We start from the raw sequence: 25575 nt of genomic DNA on the forward strand, positions 1-25575 counted from the left end.
GGAAAGCATCGCTGAGCATTTATCCTGTCCTAGTATTTGAGTGAAACTTAATCTTAGCATTTCAGCGCAGTAACCATGATACACCTTTTCCTTTCCTTCTCCTTATGGGAAACTCGGTTCTAACCCAGAGGCTTTGGGCTCCAGGACCCAGTCAGGCAGCCCTGGACTTGACCCTAAAAGGGAATAAAGACAAATGCGAAATTCAGTCCGGGGTTCAGGGCTGCCAAAGCTCATAGCCTGGAGCTTCTTACCCTTTAGGCGGGGTAGAGACATTTAAAACGGCCCCTAAACTTGGGGGGCGCATAGGCTCCTGGGAAATAGAGTCCGATACCTGTCCTGGGCCCAGCGGCGGGCCCTGGGAGGCGGACTTCCGGTGCAGTGCTGCGCGTGTGCACTTCTCCCTGTGTGCGTGTTCGCGCATGCGCGCCGCCCCCGCACTGCCCTCGCTTCCTGTGCGTCTTCAGGTCACCGCTTACTCTAGTTCCCAGGCTTTGGCCTCCAGTGGACGAGAATCGCGGAGCTTGCGGGGCTGGACGCTGACCGCCAGGGCCAGCACCTAGGCGGGCGCAGAGCTGTGCGGGGCAGGGTTCGCGCGTGCCGGGTGGAGGCTCGAGCGGGGACCCCGGAGCGTGAGCCCCGGAGCCGGCGGCGCTGGGGCCAGAGGGACCGGGCGGGAGGTGGCGGAGGCGAAGGGGCGGTGGGACCCGGGCCTGGCCCGTTTGTGTCCTTGGCGGCCTGGACCAGGCCGCTGCTGTACGGTGAGCCCCAGGGAGGCGGATCTGGGCCGCGGGAAGGACACTCGCCTGGATTTGCCCTGTAGGCCCGGCCGGGGTCCCTCGGGAGCAGAACAGCCTTGGTGAGGTGGAGAGGAGGGGACCTCGCGAGCAGACGCGCGACAGCAGGCCCGCCCCGGCTTCTTGGGAGCCGTGGGGCAGAGGCTGCGGAGCCGCAGGCGGGTAGGTCTTGGGTTTTCGGGCCTGGAGCGAGAAGGGCCTGGGTAAAGTCACCGTGCGTTGGGGACCTTAGAGTGTAGGGCAGGGGGAGGGTCCCGATCGCTTGCAGGAGAGACGCGTGTTTCGGTTTGAAGGCAGGGTCCGGCTGCACCGAACAGGCGCTACATGGGAAGATCTGGGAGGACGAGGCTTACGGGGACGTGGAGGGTGTCCCCAGCCTCAGCTGCGGACGTCGTCTCCACTCCCCACTAACCCCTAATAGCCCTTTCTCCTCTCCGTGCTCCAGATTTCGACCGCCTCTAAACGTCTGTCAGCACCTCTTCTCTCATTTAAGTGTCTGCTGGTTCCCCCCTTAGATCTGCCCTGGAGAATGGTAGTAATACAGGAACAGTATGCAGGGATTCTCTCTTGCTGCCTCAGTTGCTAGGGGAAGAGGCTGGGCCTTAGCAGGTGGACGACTTGACCAGGTCACCGGCTTTGTGGGTAGAGGTGCTCATAGTAGAACTCAGGAGTCTTATCTCCCAGGCCAGTGTTCTTTCTCCCGTATCCTAGTTTTCTTAATAGAAGATTATTAGGTGCAGCAATAACCAAATTCAGTTAGATAATTTAGAAACAAAACCATATTTTATACATATTCATTTCTGAGAGCTCACATACTCGATTCCTATGGCTTTTTTGATTTGAAGCAGTTTAAAGAAACAATAAGGAAATGCGGGCGGATACAGTGGCTCACACCTGTAATCCCAGCACTTTGCGGGGCTAGGGCAAGAGTATCCCTTGAGACCAGGAGTTAGAGACCAGCCTAGGCAACATAGGGAGACCCTGACTCGACAAAAAATACAAAAGTAGCCAGGCATGCTGGGATGCACCTGTGGTCCCAACTACTCAGGAGGCTGAGGTGGGAGGATCGATGGAGCCCAGGAGGTCAAGGCTGCAGTGAGCTGTGAATGCAACACTGCACTCCAGCCTGGGTGGTAGATTGAGACCCTGTCTCAACAAACCACAAAAATCACGAGCCGTATGATGGGATTTTTTTTTTCTTTTTGCATGTTGTATTTGATGATGGCAGACTATTTGTAAAAGGAGTCATGTTACCCATGAGAGTCTAACTCGTCTAATTACTACCTGATTATCTTAGAGTTACAAAGTTACAAGTGCATGCTTCCCCATCACTCGTGTGTGTGTGTGTGTGTGTGTGTGTTGAGACAGTGTCTCTCACCTAGTCTGGAGTGCAGCAGCGTGGTCTCGGCTCACTGCAACCTCCACCTCCCAGGTTCGAAGGATTCTTGTGCCTCTGCCTCCTGAGGGACTACAGGCATATGACACTACGCCTGGCTAATTATTTTGTTATTTTTAAGTAGAGAGGGGGTTTCACCATGCTGGCCGAGGCAGGCTGAACACTTGAGGCCAGAATTCGAGACCAGCCTGGCCAACATGGCGAAACCCTGTATCACTCTTTTAGGCCCTTCTGAGTGTTTGCAGGCTGAGTGTTCAGAGGGTGTTAGCCTATTGAGCTTTCTTTCGTGGTTCTTACACACGAGATTTCTGCCTTTGCAAGCCAGAGCACTTATGACTTCAATGACCTGCTTCTCCCCCTCTAGGTCTACCAGCCACAGTCTCTGCACGTTTCCAAGAGCAGCAGAAAATGAACACATTGCAGGTGAGTTTTCCTGCTTGTGTATATGTCCAACTACTTTATTTTATGATGCATTTTCAGAGATTTGTAAGAATTCATACTTTTTTTTTTCTTTTTTTTGAGATGGGGTCTTGCTCTGTTGCCCAGGCTGCAGTGCAGTGGCATGACCTCGCTTCACTGCAACCTCCACCTCCTGGGTTCGAGCGATTCTCCTGCCTCAGCCTCCCAAGTAGCTGGGATTACAGGCATGCACCACTATGCCCAGCTAATTTTTTGTATTTTTAGAAGAAACAGGGTTTCACCATGTTGGCCAGGCTGGTCTCAAACTCCTGACCTCAGGTGACCCCGCCTCAGCCTTCCAAAGTGCTGGGATTACAGGCATGAGCCACCACGCCCAGCCAGGATTCATACTTTAAAATGGGAATGTGGAACTAGACATTACCCTGTAAAATGTAGTGAGTGTGGCAGATCAGCACCAAAAGTGATTTGTGAAGCTTGTATGTATGGGTAATATATTTTAAGGCTGTTGAAATTGAGCCGCACCCAGGGCTGATATTCTTTGCAGTCATCACAAAAGGAAAATGCCATTTGTATTAGTCCATTCTCACACTGTATAGAGAAATAACTGAGACTGGGTAATTTATAAAGAAAAGAGGTTGAATTGGCTCCCACCTGCAGGCTCTGTCATAGTAAGCGTGGCTGGGGAGGCCTCAGGACACTTACAGTCATGGAGAAGGCGAAGGGAAAGCAGATACAGCATCCATCACCAGAGCAGGAGGAAGAGGGAGCAGGAGGCGCTACACACTTTTAAACAACCACGTGTTGTGATAACTCACTCAGTATCAGGAGAACAGCACCAAGAGGGAAATTGCCCCCATGATCCAGTCACCTCCCACCAGGCCCCACCTCCAACATTGGGGAATACAATTGAACGTGAGATTTGGGCGGCGGCACAAACCAAAACCATATCACCATCCGTGACATCGTTTGCATTGTCACCATCCGTGACATCATTTGCATTGATTATAAGGAGAAACCAATTTTGTTACTTGTGGATTTAAAATATTTTTTAGGACTTGGAAAAATTTCTTCATTCAAGTTGATGTAATTATGGATAGCTTTCCTGATAACAACCATTAAATTACCGTAACTTATGGCTTATTCTTGGTGCTTAGGTAAGCAGAGGGCCTGCTGCCCAAGGAGAACTTGGTGCATATCATTTTTCCAGGGATGGAAATACTGTGGTCCAAGTAGACAGAATTCTGTTTTTACTCTTGAGTCCTAGATCATGGAGGGAATGAATGACGTGGTCATCCTTCAAATACTTGTTCTTCTTTTTGTTTGGGTTGCATAGCAAGCAATATAGTTACTCTCTTGTGAAGATTTCCTCATTTCTGTTTCTCATTTCAGTTCTCAGAGTTTTAGTTTTGTCCTTTTCACATTGCTGAGTCAATCAGTAAACATTACCGATGATTTAATTGCAGTCAAATCCAGCGGGCATTTCCTAGCCCTACCTCACAGGACCCTTTGTCTGCCTTTGACATCTGTTATTTCCAAACTGATATTTCTCCATGGAGTCTCTCTTTTCTTGGCATTTAAAATGATTCATCTGTAAGTATTTATTTGTCTTTAAATGATGAAGTCTGTTTTGTTTTGTTTCCTTTTCTTCTTTTTTCCTTTTTTTTTTTTTTTTTTTTTGAGACAGTCTCACTCTGTTGCCCAGGCTGAAGTGCAGTGGCGTGATCTCGGCTCACTGCAAGCTCCGCCTCCTGGGTTCACGCCATTCTCCTGCCTCAGCCTCCTGAGTAGCTGGGACTACAGGCACCCACCACCATGCCCAGCTAATATTTTGTATTTTTAATAGAGACGGGGTTTCACCATGGTCTTGATCTCCTGACCTCATGATCTGCCCGCCTCCGCCTCCCAAAGTGCTGGGATTACAGGCGTGAGCCACTATGCCCGGCCTTCTTTTTTTCTTTTTTTGAGATAGGGTCTTGCTCTGTCACCCATGCTGGAGTGTAGAGACGTTCTCACAACTCACTGCAGCCTCAATCTCCTGGGCTCACACGATCCTCCTGCCTCAGCCTCCCGCGTAGCTGGGACTACAGGTGCACGCTGCCACACCCAGCTAATTTTTTTGTATTTTAGTAGAGACTGCGTTTCACCGTGTCACTCTGAGGCTGGTCTCAAACTCCTGAGCTCAGGCAATCTGCCCGCCTCGGCCTCCCAAAGTACTAGGATTGCAGGCGTGAGCCACTGCTCCCAGCCTAGAGATGTATTCTCACTGTATTGCTCAGGCTGGTCTCAAACTCCTGGCCTCAAGCAATCCTTTCACTTTGGCCTCCCAAAGTGCTATAAGATTACAGGTGTAAGCCACCACACCTGGCCAATAAGGAATCTTTTTAAAAGGGGCTAGGAATAACCCATAATACTCCCTTTCTTAATACATGTGGCAGTTGAGTTAAATCTTTCAATAGTTCCCATAGTATGTCTCTTGCGTGCTCATTGTTTTGAAGAAACTGAGTTGGTTATCCTCAGTTTAGATTGTGTTACCCTTGTTTCACCTTTAGCACATTTAAAAAAAAACATCTTGTATGCCTTGTAAAATTGGTAGTTTGATCTGGAAGTCTAATCAGGTTTATGTTCAATTCTTTTCACACAGCTGTACCATACGTGGCATTTGTCTACTTCTGGAGGCACGTGTTACCTTCTTTGTTTTTGTGAACTTAAGAACTATCGACTATTGATTATTGCTGTGATTTACTAATTCATTAGGGGAGGCAAAATGGTGATCTGCTAATTCTACCATTTCTTTATTTACTAGCCAAAATAACTTTCTTTTCTTTTCTTGTTTTGGAAACAGAGTCGCACTATGTTACCCAGGCTGGCACGTTTATGGCTCACTGCAGCCTCAAACTCCTGTGCTCAAGTGATCCTCCCACTTCAGCCTCCCAAGTAGCTGAAAGTATAGTCATGTGCCACAATGCCCAGCTAATTTTTTAATTTTTAGTAGAGACAGGTTTCGCTATGTTGCCCAGGCTGGTCCTGAACTCCTGGGCTCAAGTGATCCTCTTCTTTGACCTCCCAGTGTTGGGATTATAGGCCTGAGCCATCACAGCTGGCCTAGAATACTTTTCTGAAGATAAATTTCTATTCTCTATTTGGTTATGTAATTCATGCAGGAAAGACAGTTTCTAAAATATTGAGTAGGCTTCTAAGCAGGAAGGTTTTTTTGTTTTGTTACCATTATGAGCTCATGGGTTTAAACAGATAGTAAATATTTCAGTACATCGAAGTTGTGATTCTTTTAGAAAATTAAATGGCTCCATCTTTGGCCAGATGGAATCCCTTTAAGTTGGTTTCTGAGTCCTTTTGAAATATATTTGATATATTTGATAGCAAATATATACATGTAATATGTATTTGATAGCATTATTTTCTGTTCAGCATTTCGTTTTGAAATCATTTCAAATTTTCAGAAAAATTGCAAAGATTTTACAAAGAAATACCAGATACTTCGTTTTGTTCAGATACTTCATTCTTAACATTTTCCCACAATCATTTATATGGATATATACATATATGTGTGTATATGTATTTATATTTTTTTTCTGAACTATTTGGGAGTGTCATGTCTCTTTACCCTATAAAGTTTTACATTATATCTCATAAAATCAAGAACATTCTATTAAATATCCATAGCACGATAATTGAATTCAGGAAATTTGTCATTGATTTAATACTTTTATCTCAACTATAGTTCATTTTCCAGTTTTTGCCAATTTCCCAATAATTTCCTTAATAGCAATTTTTAATTTTTGGTAGAAGATTCAGTCTAGGACTGTCAATTGCCTTTAGTTTTCATGCTTTTTAAGTCTGTTTAATATGGATTTGTTCCTCAGTGCCATTATAAATTTAAGAATACAGGCCAGTGATTTTATAGAAGTCTTTAAATTTAGGTTTCCCTGATATTTCTTCATGATTAGATTTAGATTGTGAATTTTTGTCTGGAATGCTACATGGAACCTCTTAAATTTATGGCGTAGAATAGGATCTGTCTTGGGAAAATTCTACGCATCTTGAGAAGATGGCTTGTTCTGCTCTGGTTGGGTAGAGTGTTTGATAAATGTTAATGAGATCAAGTTGGTTGGTTGTGTTGTTGAGGTGTACTATATCCTTGTTTATTGTGTGCCTATTTGTATCAGGCACACAGGGAGAGGGGACTGAAATCTCCTGCTGCAATTGTGGTTCTGTTTCTCTTTGCAATTTTACCACTTTTTGCTTTATGTGTTATATTAGATACATAAATGTTCAAGGTTGTTACGTCCTGTTGATTAATAAACCACTTTGTAAAATGGCCTTCCTTATCCCTGCTAATATTCCAGGCTGTGAAATGTACTTTGTTATTTATGTAGCATTCTTTTTAGTAATACATGCATGGTATATCTTATTCCATCCTTTTACTTTTAACGTATTTGCATCTTTATATATAAAGTATTATTTCTTGTAGGCAGCAAGATTTAGATCTTGCTTGTTTTCATCAGTCTATTTCTGTCTCATAATTGGGGATGTATAGACTGTTTACATGTAATGTGATTATTGATAAAACTAGTTAGGTTATAGTCCATTGTCTTTGCTTTCTTTTAGTCTCATCTTCTTTGTTTCTTTTTAAAATGTCTTTGTTTGTCTTCCTTCCTTTTGATTAATTGAGAATGTTTTATGATTCTACTTTTATGTCTTTTGTTGGGTTTTTAGCTATCACACTGTTTTGTTATTTTAGTGAGTTAGAATTTATAGTGTGCAACTTTAATTATCATAGTTTATTCTTAAGTAATGTACCATTTTTCTTAGAGTAAGAGAAGCTTAACAATAGGATACTTCCATTTGTCTCCTCTTGGTCTGTACACCATTGTTCATTTTATTTTTACAGGTGGTATCAGTGCCACACAGAATCTATTACATTGTTGTTAATTAAACTGTTATCTTTTATTTGTTTGTTTGTTTGTTTATTTATTTATTTTGAGACAGAGTCTCACTCTGTCCCCCATGGTGGAGTGCAGGGGTGTGATCTCGGCTCACTGTAACCTCTGCCTCCTGGGTTCAAGTGATTCTCCTGCCTCAGCCTCCCGGGTAGCTGGGATTACAGACACCCACAACCATACCTGGCTAATTTTTATATTTTTAGTAGAGACGAGGTTTCGCAATGTTGGCCAGGCTGGTCGCAAACTCCTGACCTCAGGTGACCTGTCTGCCTCAGCCTCCCAAAGTGCTGGGATTACAGGTGTGAGCCACCACACCCGACCCAGTTATCTTTTAAAGAGATTTAAATAATGAAAGAAAATAGGCAGTTACCATTTCTGGTACTCTTCATTCCTTTGTGTAAATCTAAATTTTTATTTGCTGTCATTTTACTTCTGCCTGAAGGACTTTCTTTAACATTTCTTCTAGTTGATGATGAATTCTTGTATGTCTGCAAATGTCTTCATTGTCTTTCCTTTTAAAGGTGTTTTTGCTGGATTTTTCTCTGCAGTGCTTTAAATATGTTTCTCTATCGTCTTCCTGCTTACATTTTTTTCTAAGAGAAATCTGATGTCATACTCATCTTTGTTCCCCTGTATATAACATGTCTTTTTGTCTTCCCTCCCTTATTGTTTTAAACTTTTTATCATTAGTTTGGGGCAATTTGATTGCAATATGTCATGGTATCATTTTTTTCATGTTTCTGTTTTGGGGATCATTGAACTTCTTGGATCTTGGGTTTATGGTGTCATCACTTTGGGAACATTTTTATCATTTTTTCTTCAAATATCCACCACCTCCCCTCCATTGATTCTTGTTGCCTGTATATTAGGCCACTTGAAATTTTCCCACAACAGACTGTTGCTCTTTATTTGCTTTTAATTGTTTGTTCTGTTTCATTTTATGTAACTTCTGTTGCTATCTTTATATTCACTAATGTCTTTTTTCCACGATGCTGTTAATCTTGTCCAGTTTAATTTTCATCTCAGATATTCTAGTTTCTATCTGTAGAAAGTTCACATGGGTCTTTTTTACATCTTGCCTGTCTCAATTTTTTTGAACATTTGGAATAGAATGATGAACTCTCTCAGTGCTCTGTGCCAGTTGTAAACTCTGTGTCAATTCTGGGCCAGTTTTGATGGACTGATTCTTTTCTTCCTTATGGGTTGCAATTTCCTGCCCATTTTCCCATCTTGCAACTCTTTCTCCTCACATCTGCCTCTGTTCTTCTTCCCTGCTCCGTGGCCTGGTAATGCTCAAGGCAGAAGTTGATTGGTTCACCTTGTTTATTTCCCATCACTCATAGATAACTCTACTGCCTGATAGTCAGTGCCTTGAAAACCATTGCTTCAGCCCAGGCGTGGTGGCTCATACCTGTAATCACAGCACTTTGGGAGGCTGAGGCAGGTGGATCACGAGGTCAGGAGTTCGAGACCAGCCTGGCCAACATGGTGAAGCCCCGTCTCTACTAAAAGTACAAAAATTAGCTAGGCGTGCTAGTGCACACCCATAATCCCAGCTACTCGGGAGGCTGAGGCAGGAGAATCACTGGAACCCGGGAGACGGAGGTTGCAGTGAGCCAAGATTGTGCTGTATCACTCTAGTCTGGAAGACGAGAGTGAGACTTCGCCAAAAAAAAAAAAATTGCTTCATATATGTTCTCCGTTTTATGTTTCTTTCTGTTTTTGTTTTTTTGTTGTTGTTCTTTGGTATGTGCTGTTTCAGGTTAGAGGGTATATCCAGTACCTGTTAGTTTATCACAACTGAGGGCAGAAGTCCTAATGTCTCTCTATATATATTTTTTCTAATATACGTATTTTTTCTTTGTAGAGATAGGGTCTTGCTATGTTGCCAAGACTGGTCTCAAACTCCTGGCCTCAATCAGTCCTTCTGCCTCAGCTTTCCACAGTGCTGGGATTACAGGCATGAGCTACCGCACCTGGCCTGGATCCAGTTTTATCCATGTCCAAATGATTTTTTTCCCTGAGCTGTTTTTGATTTTCTTCCACCTCATATGAACTGTAGTGTCAGTTTATCTAGTTCCAGGAAAAAGCTTTTTGGTATTTTTATTGGGATTGCATATTTATAAAGTAATTTAGGGTAACTGATTAAGTTGACCTTAATAATACAACTAATTTTTTTTTTTTTTTTTTTTGGATTTTTAATAGAGATGGAGTTTCACCATGTTGACCAGGCTGGTCTCAAACTCCTGACCTCAGGTGATCTGCCTGTCTCGGCCTCCCAAAGTTTTGGGATTATAGGCGTGAGCCACCATGCCCAAGCACTTTTACTTTTTCTTATATTCCTCTATTGTTTTCTCTTCTCTAATTGTAGATAGTGAGCATTTTATTAATACCTTGTTCTTGATCTTAGTGGGAAGGTATGTCATTTTTCCCTGTTAAGTAAAATCCTGACTTTTGGACCAAGAAGACTGAGGCGTAAATTGTGTGTGTGTGTGTGTGTGTGTGTGTACACGCAAACTGTATATATGTGCTTGTGTGTAATTGAAATATGTATGTCACATATATATCATACGTACTATTGCATATTAGGGTACAATAGTTATATTTGTGTATATACATAATATTGATGTTAATGAAGTTTCTATTTTCTTTAGTTTGTTTTTTTAAATCAGCTTTTTCTGTCAAGCTTTTTCAAGTATCTTTGTGGATACAAGACTTTTCTTCTTTGCTGTGTTATAGTGGCTTGTCATATTAATAGATTTCCAAATATTAAACTAGTCAAATGGGAATAAGTCCCATTTGGCTGTTGTATATTATGTTTTTAAACTGATACTGGATTTTGTTTGGTTATGTTTCATTTTGGGTATTTGTATTGATGTAAGTGGTATTGGCATGTAATTTTATGTTGTTTATTGGTTGATCAGTCTTCTAACCCCTACCGCCTTCTTACATTCTGGACTAACTTAACCCAGAAGGTTATAGCTCTCTCTCAGTGATTTTATCAGCTCCTGTGGCCTGCCTATGGATAAGCTTGGGTGTCCTGCTTTAGTTTCTCAGCCCAGCAGCCTAGTGGCTCTGCCTCTGCTATCTCTTGGGATCTACCTGGTCCTAGCTGTATCACTGGGTTTGAACCCCTTGTTGATATGTTCTTTATAAATAATAGGATAATGCAACATGCTTACTGGGCACTTTCTTTTTCTAAACTACAAGTTTGGGCAGGGCATGCTGGCTGAAGCCTGTAATCCCAACACTTTGGGAGACCAAGGCAGGTGGATTGCTGGAGCCCAGGAGTTTTGTATTTTTCTTTTTTTTTTTTTTTTTTTTTTTTTTTTTTTTTTGAGATAAGGTCTCGCTCTGTTGCCTAGGCTGGAGTGCGATGTTGTGTTCACAACTCACTGAAGCCTTGACCTCCCAGGCTCAAGCGATCCTCCTGCCTTCGCCTCCCAAGTAGCTGGAACTACAGGCATGTGCCATGATGTCCAGCCAATTTTTTAAAAAAAATTTTATTTTTAGCAGAGATGAGGTCTTACTGTGTTGCCCAAGCTGGTTTCGAACTCCTGAGCTCAAACAATCTTCCCACCTCAGCCTCCCAAAGTGCTAGGATTATAGGCATGAGTCACCATGCCCAGCCCCAACCTCTTAAAAATTGAAGCTGCTTCATGTTTGCCATTGGTACTTTTTACACCTCATCATATTCTTCCCCTTCATCCCATAGAATACACAGTGCATCTTTAAGGACTTCCAGTTAACTGAGTCTGAAGCCTAATATGATGGCATAAAGTTAAAATAATTTGATTCTCTTTTTTTAAATCATTCTGCACCTTGTCTGCATTACTCTAATAACAGCTTTGGGCATTCATTCATTTAATGAATACTTATTGCTGTAAGATTGAGATGTTTGAGATAAAACTCTGCCATGCAGATAGCCAGAGGCCACTGGCCATGAGAATAAAAGAGCCAGAAGAACAAGGAGTTGAAACTAGGTGAGAGCCCCAAAGCAGTGAGTTAGGAAGAAGAAGACCAGGAACTGAGTGGTGGACACTCCAACATGAAGAGGTCCAGGAGAAGGGGAGGGTCTGGCAGCAAAGAAGACTAAAAGAAGTGACCAGGAGTAAAATGCATATGTTTGTTTACATGTTTATCTCCTTATTAGGTTGTCCACTTTTTGAGAGCAGGCATGATGTTTCACTCATATCCCCAAAACTCAGTTCAGTTTCAAAATAGGAGTTCAGTTGTGTTTGGGGTTTTTGTTTTTGTGGGTAATATATATTTTATATATATATATATGTGTGTGTGTGTACATATACACACGTATATATACGTGTATATACATGATCCCAAAGGATATATGTTTCCAATATGATTTCCAATATGATTTCCCTTCCATAATCTGTAACATAAAATAAGGTATACAATGTTCATGGTTAACTTTACCAGTGAGCTTTGTAAAATGTTATCCCCCCATCCCTTTTCCATATTTCCCAATTCTGATCATGTTGCCATTACAGGGGCCAGTGTCATTCAAAGATGTGGCTGTGGATTTCACCCAGGAGGAGTGGCAGCAACTGGACCCTGATGAGAAGATAACATACAGGGATGTGATGTTGGAGAACTATAGCCATCTAGTTTCTGTGGGTGAGGATAGCTTGCTTTCTGAATGCTCTCGGTTGAATGGGGTTTTATCCTTGAATTTGAAGAAATAAGTGATGACACCATTTAATTCCTTGTGGGCACTAGCTGGAGTATTTATATTACTATTCATTAAAAGGTTCTAACTTTGATAAGGTAAAAAATGGAGCACTTCTGTTATGCAGCTTATGAGGTAGCAACATCTTGTACTTCGGAGATTCTGAAGCCAAGCAGCTTGCCCAAGTCCTCCTTCTTTTCCCATTAACAGGGTATGATATCACCAAGCCAAACGTCATCATTAAGTTGGAGCAGGGAGAAGAGCCGTGGATAATGGAAGGTGAATTTCCATGTCAACATAGTCCAGGCAAGTTAGTAGAGTATCAAATGTTAAAAAATGCTCATCCCAGACCTTTGGGAGTGACTAAAGAGTTGTTGACATGTATTCAGTACCCTCAGGCACACCTCCCAACACCCAAATATCACTTTCCTTCCCACACACATACATGAACTCTTCTGTTGATTTTACATTTGATTTACATTGGTAGGGATTTTTTCCATTCTAACCTGTACTGGAGACCTATTCACTTCCTCCTTCTCCAGCATTATTGGTAACTTACTCCCTCGCCATTACAGAATTGTTGTGGGGTTTTGTTTGTTTGTTTGTTTTTTGGAGACAGAGTCTTGTTCTGTCACCCAGGCTGGAGTACAGTGGTGCGATCTCAGCTCACTGCACCCACTACCTCCCAGGTTCAAGCAATTCTCCTTCCTCAGCCTCCTGAGTAGCTGGGATTACAGGTGCATGCTACCATGCCTGGCTAATTTTTGTATTTTTAGTAGAGACGAGGTTTCACCGTGTTGGCCATGCTGGTCTTGAACTCCTGGCCTCAAGTGATCCACCCACCTCAGCCTCCCAAAGTGCTAAGATTACAGTCCTGAGCCACTGCTCCCAGCCTTACAGAATTGTTTTGTTTTGGGGCATTCAGAAGTCTGACATAAAAATTAACTTGAGACTTTTATCTTCATTCTTTTTTATCTTCCATTTTCTTTCCTTCCTTCCTTTAAAAATACCTTGGACTTATTTTCTGCCCTTAATTTTATTTACGTCTTTAGGCATTCAGATACCAAAACCTCATCTTCCACCTATGCTTATGAATTCAGTCACAGCTTGTAGTGTACGTCATTTCCCAAAGTCCATGCTCAGTTGATGTGACAATATAGCACTCCTCAGCTTTCCTCTCTTTCCCCAGTGCTCATTTATCACCTGTCTGTGTGTTCATTTCCCCTTCCCCATAACTGGAATCATGCTCTGTCCGTAGTAGACATTCAGGAAGTGTGAATTTCATAAGTGAATATCTGTTCCTTTTCTTGCCTTTTCAGGAGTGTCACCCTAGGACCTGTTTTCCACTTTTTTGGTTTTCTTTGTATCCCTTAAAAGAGTTTATCTGATCTCAACTTCTAAGACCTTTTTTCCTGTGTATTTTTGCAGCTTGCCTCCAAATTGATATGTCTAACACTTTTAACCAGAAGTCTAGTTGAATATTTTGCTTGATAACAGCAGTACCAGTGAGACAGTTCACTTCCTTCCTTCTCAGAATGTCTGATGATAAACTGTGCACATTCCAAAATCATGAATTCTGTCTACCTTCCTCACCTCCCAGTATTTGATTGTGCTAGTCTTCTCTCCATGGTTTGTATTCTTTGTCCTTTGTGAAATGCTTTGCAGATCATCAGCACATTCAGTTCCTTTTGACATTAATGTTCACTATTCTCCCATACCTGGATTACAGTGGATCCATCTTCCATTCAAATGATCATTGTCGTTTTCCTTCATCTGCATTTTACTTGCCCAGATAATGCATATTTTCTCTCCCTCCCTCCCTCCCTTCCTTCCATTTTGAGATGGAGTCTCGCTCTTGTTGCCCAGGCTGGAGTGCAATGGCACAATCTCGGCTCACTGCAGCATTCCTCCCCCAGGTTCAAGCGATTCTCCTGCCTCAGCCTCCCAAAGTAGCTAGGATTACAGGCGCATGCCACCATGCCTGGCTAATTTTTATATTTTTAGTAGAGATGGGGTTTCACCATATGGGTCAGGCTGGTCTCTAACTCCTGACCTTGTGATCCACCTGCCTCGGCCTCTCAAAGTGCTGGGATTACAGGTCTGACCCACTGTGCCCAGCCTATTTATTTATTGAGACAGAGTCTCTGTAACTGAGGCTGGAGTGCAGTGGTGCAATCTTGGCTCAGGATAACCTCTGCCTCCCAGATTCAAGTGATTCTTGTGCCTCAGCCTCCCGAGTAGCTGGGATTACAGGCATGCACCATCAACGCCCGGCGTGTTTTTGTTTTTGTTTTTTTTTTTGAGACGGAGTCTCGCTCTGTCACCCAGGCTGGAGTGCAGTGGCCGGATCTCAGCTCACTGCAAGCTCCGCCTCCTGGGTTTACGCCATTCTCCTGCCTCAGCCTCCCAAGTAGCTGGGACTACAGGTGCCCGCCACCTCGCCCAGCTGGTTTTTTGTATTTTTTAGTAGAGACGGAGTTTCACCGGGTTAGCCAGGATGGTCTCGATCTCCTGACCTCGTGATCCGCCCGTCTTGGCCTCCCAAAGTGCTGGGATTACAGGCTTGAGCCACCGCGCCCGGCCGATTTTTGTATTTTTAATAGAGACAGGGTTTCAGTCTGTTGGCCAGAAGTTCAACAGAGTGATCTGCCCTCCTCAGCTTCCCAAAGTGCTGAGATTACAGGCATGAGCCACTACACCCAGCCCCTTCATTTAATTTTAAATTGTGGTTTAAAAAACACATAACATGGCCCAGCACGGTGGCTCACGCCTATAATCCCAGCACTTTGGGAGGCCGAGGCAGGTGGATCACGAGGTCAGGAGATCGAGACCATCCTGGCGAACACGGTGAAACCCCATCTCTACTAAAAATACAAAGAAATTAGCCAGGCATGGTGGCAGGCATCTGTAGTCCCAGCTACTTGGGAGGCCGAGGCAGGAGAGTGGCATGAACCCGGGAGGCAGAGCTTGCAGTGAGTAGAGATTGCCGCTGCACTCCAGCCTAGGCGACAGAGCAAAACTCCGTCTCAAAACAAACAAACCAAAAAAAACACGTAACATGCAATTTACCATCTTAACCATTTTTAAGTGTACAGTAATGTTAACTGTATTTGCATTGTTGAGCAATAAACTTTAGAACTTTATGTTTTACATTTGAGCTTAAAAGGTTAACTCCTTGAAGTTTCCTTCATGATTTGTTGACCACTCCAGTCTTTCCTTCTCTTAATACCTATTCCACTCAGCGATTGTTTCCACAAAAAGTTAGATATGATTATATACTCCAATATGATTATACACTCTGATAGGATTATATATTCTGAGATTGTGTGTTCTGATAGGATTCTATGCTGTGATAGGAGTGGTATATGCTCTGAGTATAAGCTCTGATAGGAGTATATGCTCTGTGATTCTATGCTTTGATAGGAATATATGCTCTAAATGATTATATAGGTACATATATTTGTTGCTTGAGCTTCTTCTACCAGAATTATAATCCTCCAAAGAGGAAAGACCTTTTTACTTTTCTTGCTTTGATAATGCAACATACAGTAGGTATTCAGTGGGTTTTTTTATTGACTTGCCAAGGAGCTAGGTAAAAGAAAGATCTTTATCATTAATCCATTGAGAGATCATTTATTCTGAACTATAGATTCTGATAAAACAGATAGGGGTTAGATTAGAACCTGTAAGCACCCATCAGATTAGGAACTACTTTAATTTCTGTTCAGAGAGATACAAAGAAAATATGAATACTTTCCAGGAGCATAGGTGTTGGTTAGGAAATAGGATCATAGCTGCATGAACTATAAAATTCAGCTTTCACATGGAAAATTTATACTCCAATGCACATTGTGCAACTTTATGTAAAAGCTATTTTAAAATGTAAGGGAAAGAGATTCAATGAACTGGGAAGAGATTTGATAAGTGTCTTCAACTTTCCCCCAAAGTATAGATAGATTTTGAGTATAGCCAACACCAGAGGTCAAACTGAGCGGGGAAGATCACTAGCACAGACTTGTGGCTGAGAATATGCAAGGCATAGCCTAGGCTTCCAGGAGCAGAAGATGTTGGCAGATTAGTGGAATGCTAGCTTGGATATATATCATGAATCCAGGTAGTGAAAAATATCATTAATAACCTTTCTGTTTCTTCTGTTGGAGTTTGGGGTGCTGGAGCTCAGAGATGTTGTAGATTTCTGAGCAGAGTACCATCAGGGTTGCTTTGAATGTGGGTGATAGCAGCTAACAATAGTTTAGTGGATCCAAAAATGTGTAAGATACATAAAAATAAAAGTACATCATAGGGGCAGCTTTAGGAATCTGAGATACAAGATTTTACACCAAATGAAACCCAGGAGTTTGGGAACTCTTGTTTGTATTCAGAATTAGGTAAAAGAATTATAGAGACATGAATGGTTTTAGGAAATTTAAGTCAGCAAATTGAAAGAAAATTAATGGCTGAACTTAATGATCATTTGTTTTATGTTATAAACTGTTCTAAGCAGTTTACATGTACTAATTCAGTCCTTTGACAACCCCATGATTTAGGCACTCGTATTCACACTGAATTCAGATGAGGGAAACTGCATCACAGTTACGTAACTTGACCACGGTGCCTTAGTTAGTAAATTGTTGGGGGTTTGAACTGAGGTGGCCTGCTTTGGTGTTCATGCTCTTAACCACTGTGCTTTATTGTGCAATCAGGGAAAGCAGAATTTAATGGCTAAGAAGGTTAGCTAGTATTAAATACGACTTTCAGAACACTTCAAAGATCTGATCTTGGGTTTTTTGTTTTGTTTTTTATTTTTCTTTTTTTAGTAGAGACAGGGTTTTGCATGTTGCCCAGACTGGTCTCAAACTCCTGAGCTCAGGCAATCCACCCGCCTTGGGCCCCCAAAGTGCTAGGATTACAGGCGTGAGCCACCATGCCCAGCATGATCTTGTTTTTAAGATACCCGCTGGCTGGCCACTGTGGCTCATGCTTGTAATCCCAGCACTTTGGGAGGCTGAGGTGGGTGGATCACCTGAGGTCAGGAGTTCAAGACCAGCCGGGGCAACATGGTGAAACTCTGTCTCTACTAAAAATACAAAAATTAGCTGGGGGCGGTGGTGTGTGCCTGTAATCCCAGCCAGTTGGGAGGCTGAGGCAGGAGAATCACTTGAGCCTGGGAGGTGGAGGTTGCAGTGAGCCAAGATTGTGCCATTGTACTCCAGCCTGGGTGACACAGCGAGACTCCATCTCAAAAAAAAAAAAAAAAAAAAAAAAAGATACCTTGCCCTCTGGTCTAGCTTACATTTCTTTTGGACATTCACTTGCCTGGGTCTCCTCCAGATGAATGCGAATCTTCTCTGTAAACATGAAGAAATCAGAGCATTCAGAATGTTTATTTGCATTTGTATGCAGACTAGTAAGGCACAGATTTTGGAAGGGTCTAGGCTAGTGGGGATGCTACCATCGTATCTTGATATGAAGCAATATCTCGCAGTTTAATATAAATTGTAATAGATGTTTCCCAAATGTAATCCATAATGGATTTCCTTTGTATGGAGACCTAGCACCTGTTTTTGTTCCTCCTGATTCTATTTGATCTAAATCCTCCCATCTTTGCCTGGATCTGGCACACTTTCAGCCACTTCTCTGCTCATCATTTGGTTTTATTTCACCTTTTCTACCAAAGTTTGAAACATAATATTTGTAAAGCAACAAAGTTACCTGTATTCAATATGAAGTTGCTCTTCTATTTTCTACCACTATCTCATCTTTATCCTTTCACCGTGTGTGTGTGTGTGTGTGTGTGTGTGTGTGTTTATGTTTTGTATTAGAAATCAAAGGACAAAGAGAACTATGCATTTGTAATTATTTTTATTTATGGAGATTGGCTCTAAAGCCAGAGTCAACCCCACAATGGGGGCTCTTGAGTACCAGTACCTTTCCATGGCTAGTGTGTTTAGATTTACAAAGTTTGTTTACTATTTTTCCTTTTTAGAAGTCTGGAAATTTGATGACCTGATAGAGAGAATCCAAGAAAATGAAGATAAACATTCAAGGCAAGCTGCTTGTATCAACAGCAAAACCCTGACTGAAGAGAAAGAGAATACATTTTGTCAAACTTATATGGAAACAAGCCTTGTCCCTTCAAGCATAATAGCTCATAATTGTGTCTCATGTGGAAAGAATTTAGAATCTATTTCAGAATTAATTAGTAGTGACGGAAGCTATGCCAAGACAAAACCTGATGAGTGTAATGAATGTGAGAAAACATATCATGGAGAGAAAATGTATGAATTTAATCAAAATGGGGATACCTATTCTCAAAATGAAGAAAATATTCTTCAGAAAATTAATATTTTGGAGAAACCCTTTGAATATAATGAATGCATGGAAGTCTTAGACAATGAGGCTGTTTTTGTTGCTCATAAGAGAGCTTACGTGGGGGAGAAGCCCTATGAGTGGAATGATTCTGGACCAGACTTCATACAGATGTCAAATTTTAATGCATATCAGAGATCACAAATGGAAATGAAGCCTTTTGAATGCAGTGAATGTGGAAAATCCTTCTGTAAAAAGTCAAAATTCATCATCCACCAGAGGGCTCACACAGGAGAGAAACCTTATGAATGTAATGTATGTGGGAAATCCTTCAGCCAAAAGGGAACCCTCACTGTACATCGGAGATCACACTTAGAGGAGAAGCCCTATAAATGTAATGAATGTGGGAAAACCTTTTGTCAGAAGTTACACCTCACTCAGCACCTAAGAACTCATTCAGGAGAGAAACCCTACGAATGTAGTGAATGTGGGAAAACCTTCTGCCAAAAGACACATCTCACCCTACACCAGAGGAATCATTCAGGAGAGAGGCCCTATCCATGTAACGAATGTGGGAAATCCTTCTCCCGCAAGTCCGCACTCAGTGATCATCAGAGAACTCACACAGGAGAGAAGCTTTATAAATGTAATGAATGTGGGAAATCCTACTACCGAAAGTCTACCCTGATTACACATCAGAGAACACACACGGGAGAGAAGCCCTATCAGTGTAGCGAGTGTGGGAAATTCTTTTCTCGGGTGTCATACCTCACTATACATTATAGAAGTCATTTAGAAGAGAAACCCTATGAATGTAATGAATGTGGCAAAACTTTCAATTTAAATTCAGCCTTCATTAGACATCGGAAAGTACACACGGAAGAGAAATCCCATGAATGTAGTGAATGTGGAAAGTTCTCTCAGTTGTCATATCTCACCGACCATCATACAGCTCATTTAGGAGAGAAACCCTATGAATGTAATGAATGTGGGAAAACCTTCCTTGTAAATTCAGCCTTTGATGGGCACCAGCCACTTCCAAAAGGGGAGAAATCCTATGAATGTAATGTATGCGGAAAGTTATTCTCTGAGTTATCATACTATACTGAACATTATAGAAGTCATTCAGAAGAGAAACCTTATGGATGTAGCGAATGTGGGAAAACCTTTTCCCATAATTCATCCCTGTTCAGACATCAAAGAGTACACACAGGCGAGAAACCCTATGAATGTTACGAATGTGGAAAATTCTTCTCTCAGAAATCATATCTCACCATACATCATCGAATTCATTCAGGAGAGAAACCCTATGAATGTAGTAAATGTGGAAAAGTCTTCTCTCGGATGTCAAACCTCACTGTCCACTACAGAAGCCATTCAGGAGAGAAACCCTATGAATGTAATGAATGTGGGAAAGTCTTTTCTCAGAAGTCATACCTCACTGTACACTATAGAACTCATTCAGGAGAGAAACCCTATGAATGTAATGAATGTGGGAAAAAGTTCCACCACAGATCAGCCTTCAATAGCCATCAGAGAATTCACAGAAGAGGAAATATGAATGTACTTGATGTGGAAAGTCTCTGAAGTCAGATCTCAATTTTTAGAAAACTCTCTGAATATAATGAATATGGAAAATCCAATAGAAAGTCAAAGTGTTTATCTGAGGGTTCATGTTCCTGAATGGTGAGAAGCATTTAGGCGTTAGATTCATTTTAATCTGGATTTTCACAGAGAAGAATCCCGAAGAATGTAACAAGAAGCAAAACCTTCAGCAAGATCATACGACTCATCAGACACTAGATAATTTATGCAGAAGTGAAGTTTTATAAATATTTAATATTTATTTTGGATTCAAATTGTATTTACATATCAGGGAATCATACAAAGGCAAAATCTGTCAATATGGTGAATGTGGAAAATATATTGTCTTGGAAATTTGTTCTACTAAAAGCCATATTTCTAATGTAAAATCAGGTGTTTATAGGAAAGATCTCAGAGGCTATAAGCTCTGAATAAATCTTCGTTGTATAAAATGAAGTTTTTAAATTATCAGGAGTTGATCATGAGGACAGTAGCATTAAATAAGTGTATGGCCATTTTTTATCATGTCTTTAAAATGCTATCTAATGGTAATTCTATGCAAGTTTGGAATTGGGCAACTTGTGAAGAGGCAGTTTTCTTATTTGAATATTAGGATGGCAAATGTACTAAGACAGGATATATTGTTGGTCAGATAATATTTAGTAGGTATAAAATGGTAAAATACCTAGTTTTCTATTTAGAGGAATTTACAAATGGGTTTTTAACAAATGCCTCATTAGTAGAAGAGGCAGTGTTTTTGTAAAGTTTTCAACTGCATCTGAGCAAGATAAGATTTTCTAAAAGACTATTTTGATAAACTATACATAACATAATTTGGAATTAAGTCTGTTTCAGTGAAAGAGAACAAGCATACTGCCCATACTCTAAAATATCCCCAGCTCTCACACCACCCATGTTTTTTAACCCATAGTTTTCAGTGTGCCTAGTGCCAATATTTTGTAATTTAGAAATTTTATTCAGAAACTTCTCTTTGATACAAATACAGTGTCATTGTTGTGTGCATTCCCCTTTTTCCCAGTATTTTGGAACAAATTGATTCAAGTTTCTAGCAGATATTTTTTGGTCAATTAACTTAATGTCCTCACTCCATTTCTTGCTGGAACAGTTTAGGTAGCTACTGCTTCTTCACATTACACAGGGGAATCCTGATTAGTCAAAATAATAATGATTCCATTCTCTTTGCCAGTAACTTGTTTTATAGTGGTCATATGACCAGATACTGGGTAAACAAAACAAAGATCATTTGTTCTGGAAACAGGTAAAATGGTAATCAAATAGATTGTGTTCCAGGAGTGCAAAGGTGGCTTAATATTCACAAATCAGTTGCTATTGTACACCACCTGTAGAAAAGTAATCTGGCATGCAGAACATTCTTATGGTAAAGTTAATGTTCATTTATGATCTTAGCAAATGATGGATTGAAAGGGACTTCCTTAATTGCATAAACAGACTTCAACAAACAGTATGATGAAATAGTGAACATTTCTCCTAAGATTATAAAAATAAGACAAGGATATCTGCTGTCAATGATTTTATTCAGCATCGTTCAGAAGGACCTAACCAGAAAACTAATGCAAGAAACAGAAACAAAAGGCATAAAGATTAGAAAAGAAGTAAAATTTTAAAAAAGAAAAAGAATATAAATCTCTATTTGCAGATGCCATGAGTAAATTTGGTAAGTTCCCTGCATAAAAGTTATGCAAAAAGCGTTTTATGATATACCAGCAAAAATCAAGGAAAATGAAATTTTGAAAAGCAGTGCCACTTAAATGATCCCTCAAGTGCCTAGGGGGGAAAAATGAGTTAATAAGCTTTGAAGAACTGTATCCAGAAAAGAAAATTACAAAGGAGGAGAGGGATAGGATTCCAGGACAATCTCAAAACTGTTGCTTTTTCCCTAAATTCATTGCAACCTTAATTAAAATCCTAGCAAATTCTTTAATGTAAATAAACAAGCTAATTCTAGAATTCATATGCATATTCAAAAGGCCAATAATTGTCAAAGCTATCTTGTAGAATGGACAGAGAGGATTGATATTTCCAAATATCAAGACCTGTTATAAAGCCACATAAATTATGATGGTGTTATTTTGGCACAAGGATGAAAAAACTGACTAGTGGAATAGCATACAGATTCAAAAGTAGACCCACATGTATACCATCACCTGACTTTTGAGAAAGGTGACATTGAAGTGTAGTGGGGGAAAGGGTGTTCTTTCCAGTAAATGTGCTTTGCCAATTAAATTTTGTAATTTAATAAAAAGTCAGTTGAAGGTGGATTGCACATCTGAATATGAAATGTGAAAGCTTTACAAAGAAATCTTGGACAGTTTGTAATCTTGGAGTAAGCAAAGGTTTATTGAGACCCAAAAAAGCATTAACCCATAAAATAGAACTTAATAGTAAGTTTGAGAACTTCTGTTTTATCAGAAAGACCACCAGTAAGAAAATGAACAGGAAACCATGAGGAGGAAAAGATATTTGCAGTTCATGTATGTGACAACAGCACTGAGTATAGCAAAAGTGTTGGCAAACTTTTTAGCAAGGTACCAGATGGTGAAAATTTTTGGCTTTGTCACAAATGCTTATCTTTGCTATTGTGTGAAAGCATCCATACACCATGCATTTTAAAAAATGAGCGTGACTGCTTCCCAGTAACACCATTCATAAACCCAGGTGGCAGTCTGGATTTGGTCTGCACTCATAGTTTTCTGGCCCCTGATCTCGAATATGTAAAGAGCACCTACAAATCAAGGGGGAAAATGGAAAAGGCAAAAGATTTTAGAGGATATCCACTCATTTTAGAGGATATCCAGACGGCCACTAAGCATGAAAAGATGTTAGCTTTATTAGTAATCAGGGAAATGCAAATTTAAAACACCATGTAGTACTGCTACCCATCCATGGAAATGGTTAAAATGAAAAGCATGAAAAAGCATCCTTTTGGCAAGGATGTAAGCAAGAGGAACTGTACGTTACTGGTGGAATTGCTCATCCATAAAACCATTTTTGAAAGCTGGTACTTAAAACCAAGTATACCCTTTTACCCAAACCCAGCAAAAAGGCATGTGTCTCCACCAAAAGACACGCAGAATATAGCATAAAACTGCACAAAACAGAACTATCTTAAGGCACATTGCAATGGAATGAATAAACAAGTGGCATTATTTCCATGGAATACTGTAAAACAGCACGAATGAACTAGAAGTTCATGTAATAATGTAGCTGAACTTAACAAACCTTGCTGAATGAAAGACTCCAGACACAAAAGCCAACATGCTGTATGATTCCTTCTGTATAAATTATAAAGACGGGCAAAACTTGTCTATGTGGTTTGAAATTAGGATAGCGGTTAGTCTTGGCCAAGGCTGAAAGGGGGCATTTATCTGGTGCTGGGAATAATCTGTTTCTAAACCTGGGTGCTAAATATCTGAGTGCGTTCTGAGCTGTGCACTTAAGGTATGTGTATTTTTCTGCATGTGTGTTGCACTTTCCATAAAAGTTTTTTAAAATCACAAATGGCTAACATTTGTGTTACTCGTCACTCTACTCATATTTTTCTAGATGTGTATGAATATGCTGCATAACAGGAATTAAATGGTAGGTTTTGCATAATTCTGTGCAGAAAATACATATTTATAGTAATTTTGATGGCAACTACTAAGATTTCCTATGCTGTCCTTAAGGCTTAGCATAATGTATATTTTAAGTGAAATATTTGAGAAGGTTAAAGAATCATTACATACTTTGTCATCCTATACTTTTGCATATATAAATGGGTCTGAGCTGCCTCTTCAATAAAGAAGCTAGTATGTAACATTTCATATTTCCCTAAACAAATTGTTCTTCCGCATTTCTAAATTCGGGATTCATCTTAACTTTTACCTTAGAGGTGACCTTTCTTGGCAGTGAATGAATATAATGCTGAGTTTGATTTGATGGAAAATTACTTAAAAAGTATTCAGTTAAACCTTTGAGGAAATCTCAGTTACACAATTAACAGCACAGATGTAAGTGAATGAAAGAAACTGGTCACGAAGACTTTGCACCATTAAAAAAAAAACACTTTGATTGGGGGCTGGCTGAGCTTGTAAAAGCACAGCAAAAAGGACGTGACATTGGATGGCATAGACTATGTGTGCCTAATTTTTTTTGGTGGGGAGGCCTTTTTTTTTTTTTTTTTTTTTTTTTTTTTTAGAGTCAGGTTCTCACCATAGCCTGCAGTGCAGTGGTGCAATCACAGCTCACTGCAGCCCCGCCTTCCTGGGCTCAAATGATCCTCCCACCTCAGCCTCCTGAGTAGCTGGGACTACAGGTGCATGCCACCACACCTGGCTAATTTTTTAATTTATTTTTTATTTTTTTTTCATACAGACGGGGTCTTGCTGTGTTGCTGGACTCAAACTCCTGGGCTCAAGTGGTCCACCCAACTTGGCCTTCCAAGGTCCTGGGATTCCAGGAGTGAGCCACCTCGCCTGGCCGTGTGCTTTTCATTCCACCCTACTCATTGAGGGTTAAGCTGAAGTGTGAACAGGTGACTAATGCTTTGCGAAGGAGGGGGAATCTGGGAGTTGGTTGCGACTTGGGGGTGTGATTCCCCCACAGTGGCTCACTTTGCTCTCTCAGTCCTTTGGGCAGAACTACCAGGCAGTGTTAAGCAAGGCAGGGGCTCACCCTTCACCCCCACCGGAAGTGCCCATTTCACAGGAGATTTTCTCCACCCACGCCCATATTTGCTGGTGCTTGGCTTGGGGGTTGGCGAACTTTTCAATTTTGTCTTTATGTCAAAAGATACAAACGCAAGACTACTTCTTTATACCTGAGGCCAAAAATTCATCCACTGTTCCTTATTCCATCCTAAATTATGTCCAGATACGAGGAAGCCAAGCTCTTCAAAGAAGGGAAGCAGGCCAGGCACACCTGTAATCCCAGCACTTTGGGAGGCTGAGATGGGAGGATCTTGAGCTGAGGAGTTCAAGACCACCGTGGGCAGCACAGCCAGGCCCCTTCTCTATTTATTTTGTTTGTTTTTTGAGACGGAGTTTGGCTCTGTCGCCCAGGCTGGAGTGCAGCGGCGCAATCTCGGGTCACTGCAAGCTCCGCCTCCCGGGTTCACGCCATTCTCCTGTCCTCAGCCTCCCGAGTGGCTGGGACTACAGGCGCCCGCCCCAGCACGCCTGGCTAATTTTTTTGTATTTTTAGCCGAGACGGAGTTTCACCGTGTTAGCCAGGATGGTCTCATCTCCTGACCTCGTGATCCGCCCACTTCGGCCTCCCAAAGTGCTGGGATTACAGGCATGAGCCACTGCGCCCGGCCCTAATTTTTGTATTTTTAGTAGAGATGGGGTTTCACCATGTTGACCAGGCTGGTCTCAAACTCCTGACCTCAGGTGGTCCACCTGC

General features: G+C 41.3%; 1 protein-coding gene across 7 annotated transcripts; it reads left to right on the forward strand.

Moving 5' to 3' along the window:
• The first annotated feature begins 436 nt into the window (after positions 1-436).
• Positions 437-23691, forward strand: RBAK (RB associated KRAB zinc finger). Of its 7 annotated transcripts, none has more exons than XM_077996094.1 (6): positions 437-574; positions 821-956; positions 2555-2613; positions 12080-12206; positions 12469-12564; positions 18245-23691. In XM_077996094.1, exons 3-6 carry the CDS (start codon positions 2599-2601, stop codon positions 20152-20154), a joined length of 2148 nt encoding a protein of 715 aa, XP_077852220.1. In that variant the 5' UTR covers positions 437-574; positions 821-956; positions 2555-2598; the 3' UTR covers positions 20155-23691. The 7 variants fall into 7 exon arrangements, with proteins under 7 accessions (XP_077852220.1, XP_077852221.1, XP_077852216.1 ...); XM_077996095.1 differs by having other exon boundaries at positions 12469-12537; XM_077996090.1 differs by having other exon boundaries at positions 437-464.
• The last annotated feature ends 1884 nt before the right edge of the window (positions 23692-25575 follow it).

This window comes from Macaca mulatta, chromosome 3 (genome assembly GCF_049350105.2).
Source record: "Macaca mulatta isolate MMU2019108-1 chromosome 3, T2T-MMU8v2.0, whole genome shotgun sequence".
Lineage (NCBI taxonomy): Eukaryota > Metazoa > Chordata > Mammalia > Primates > Cercopithecidae > Macaca > Macaca mulatta.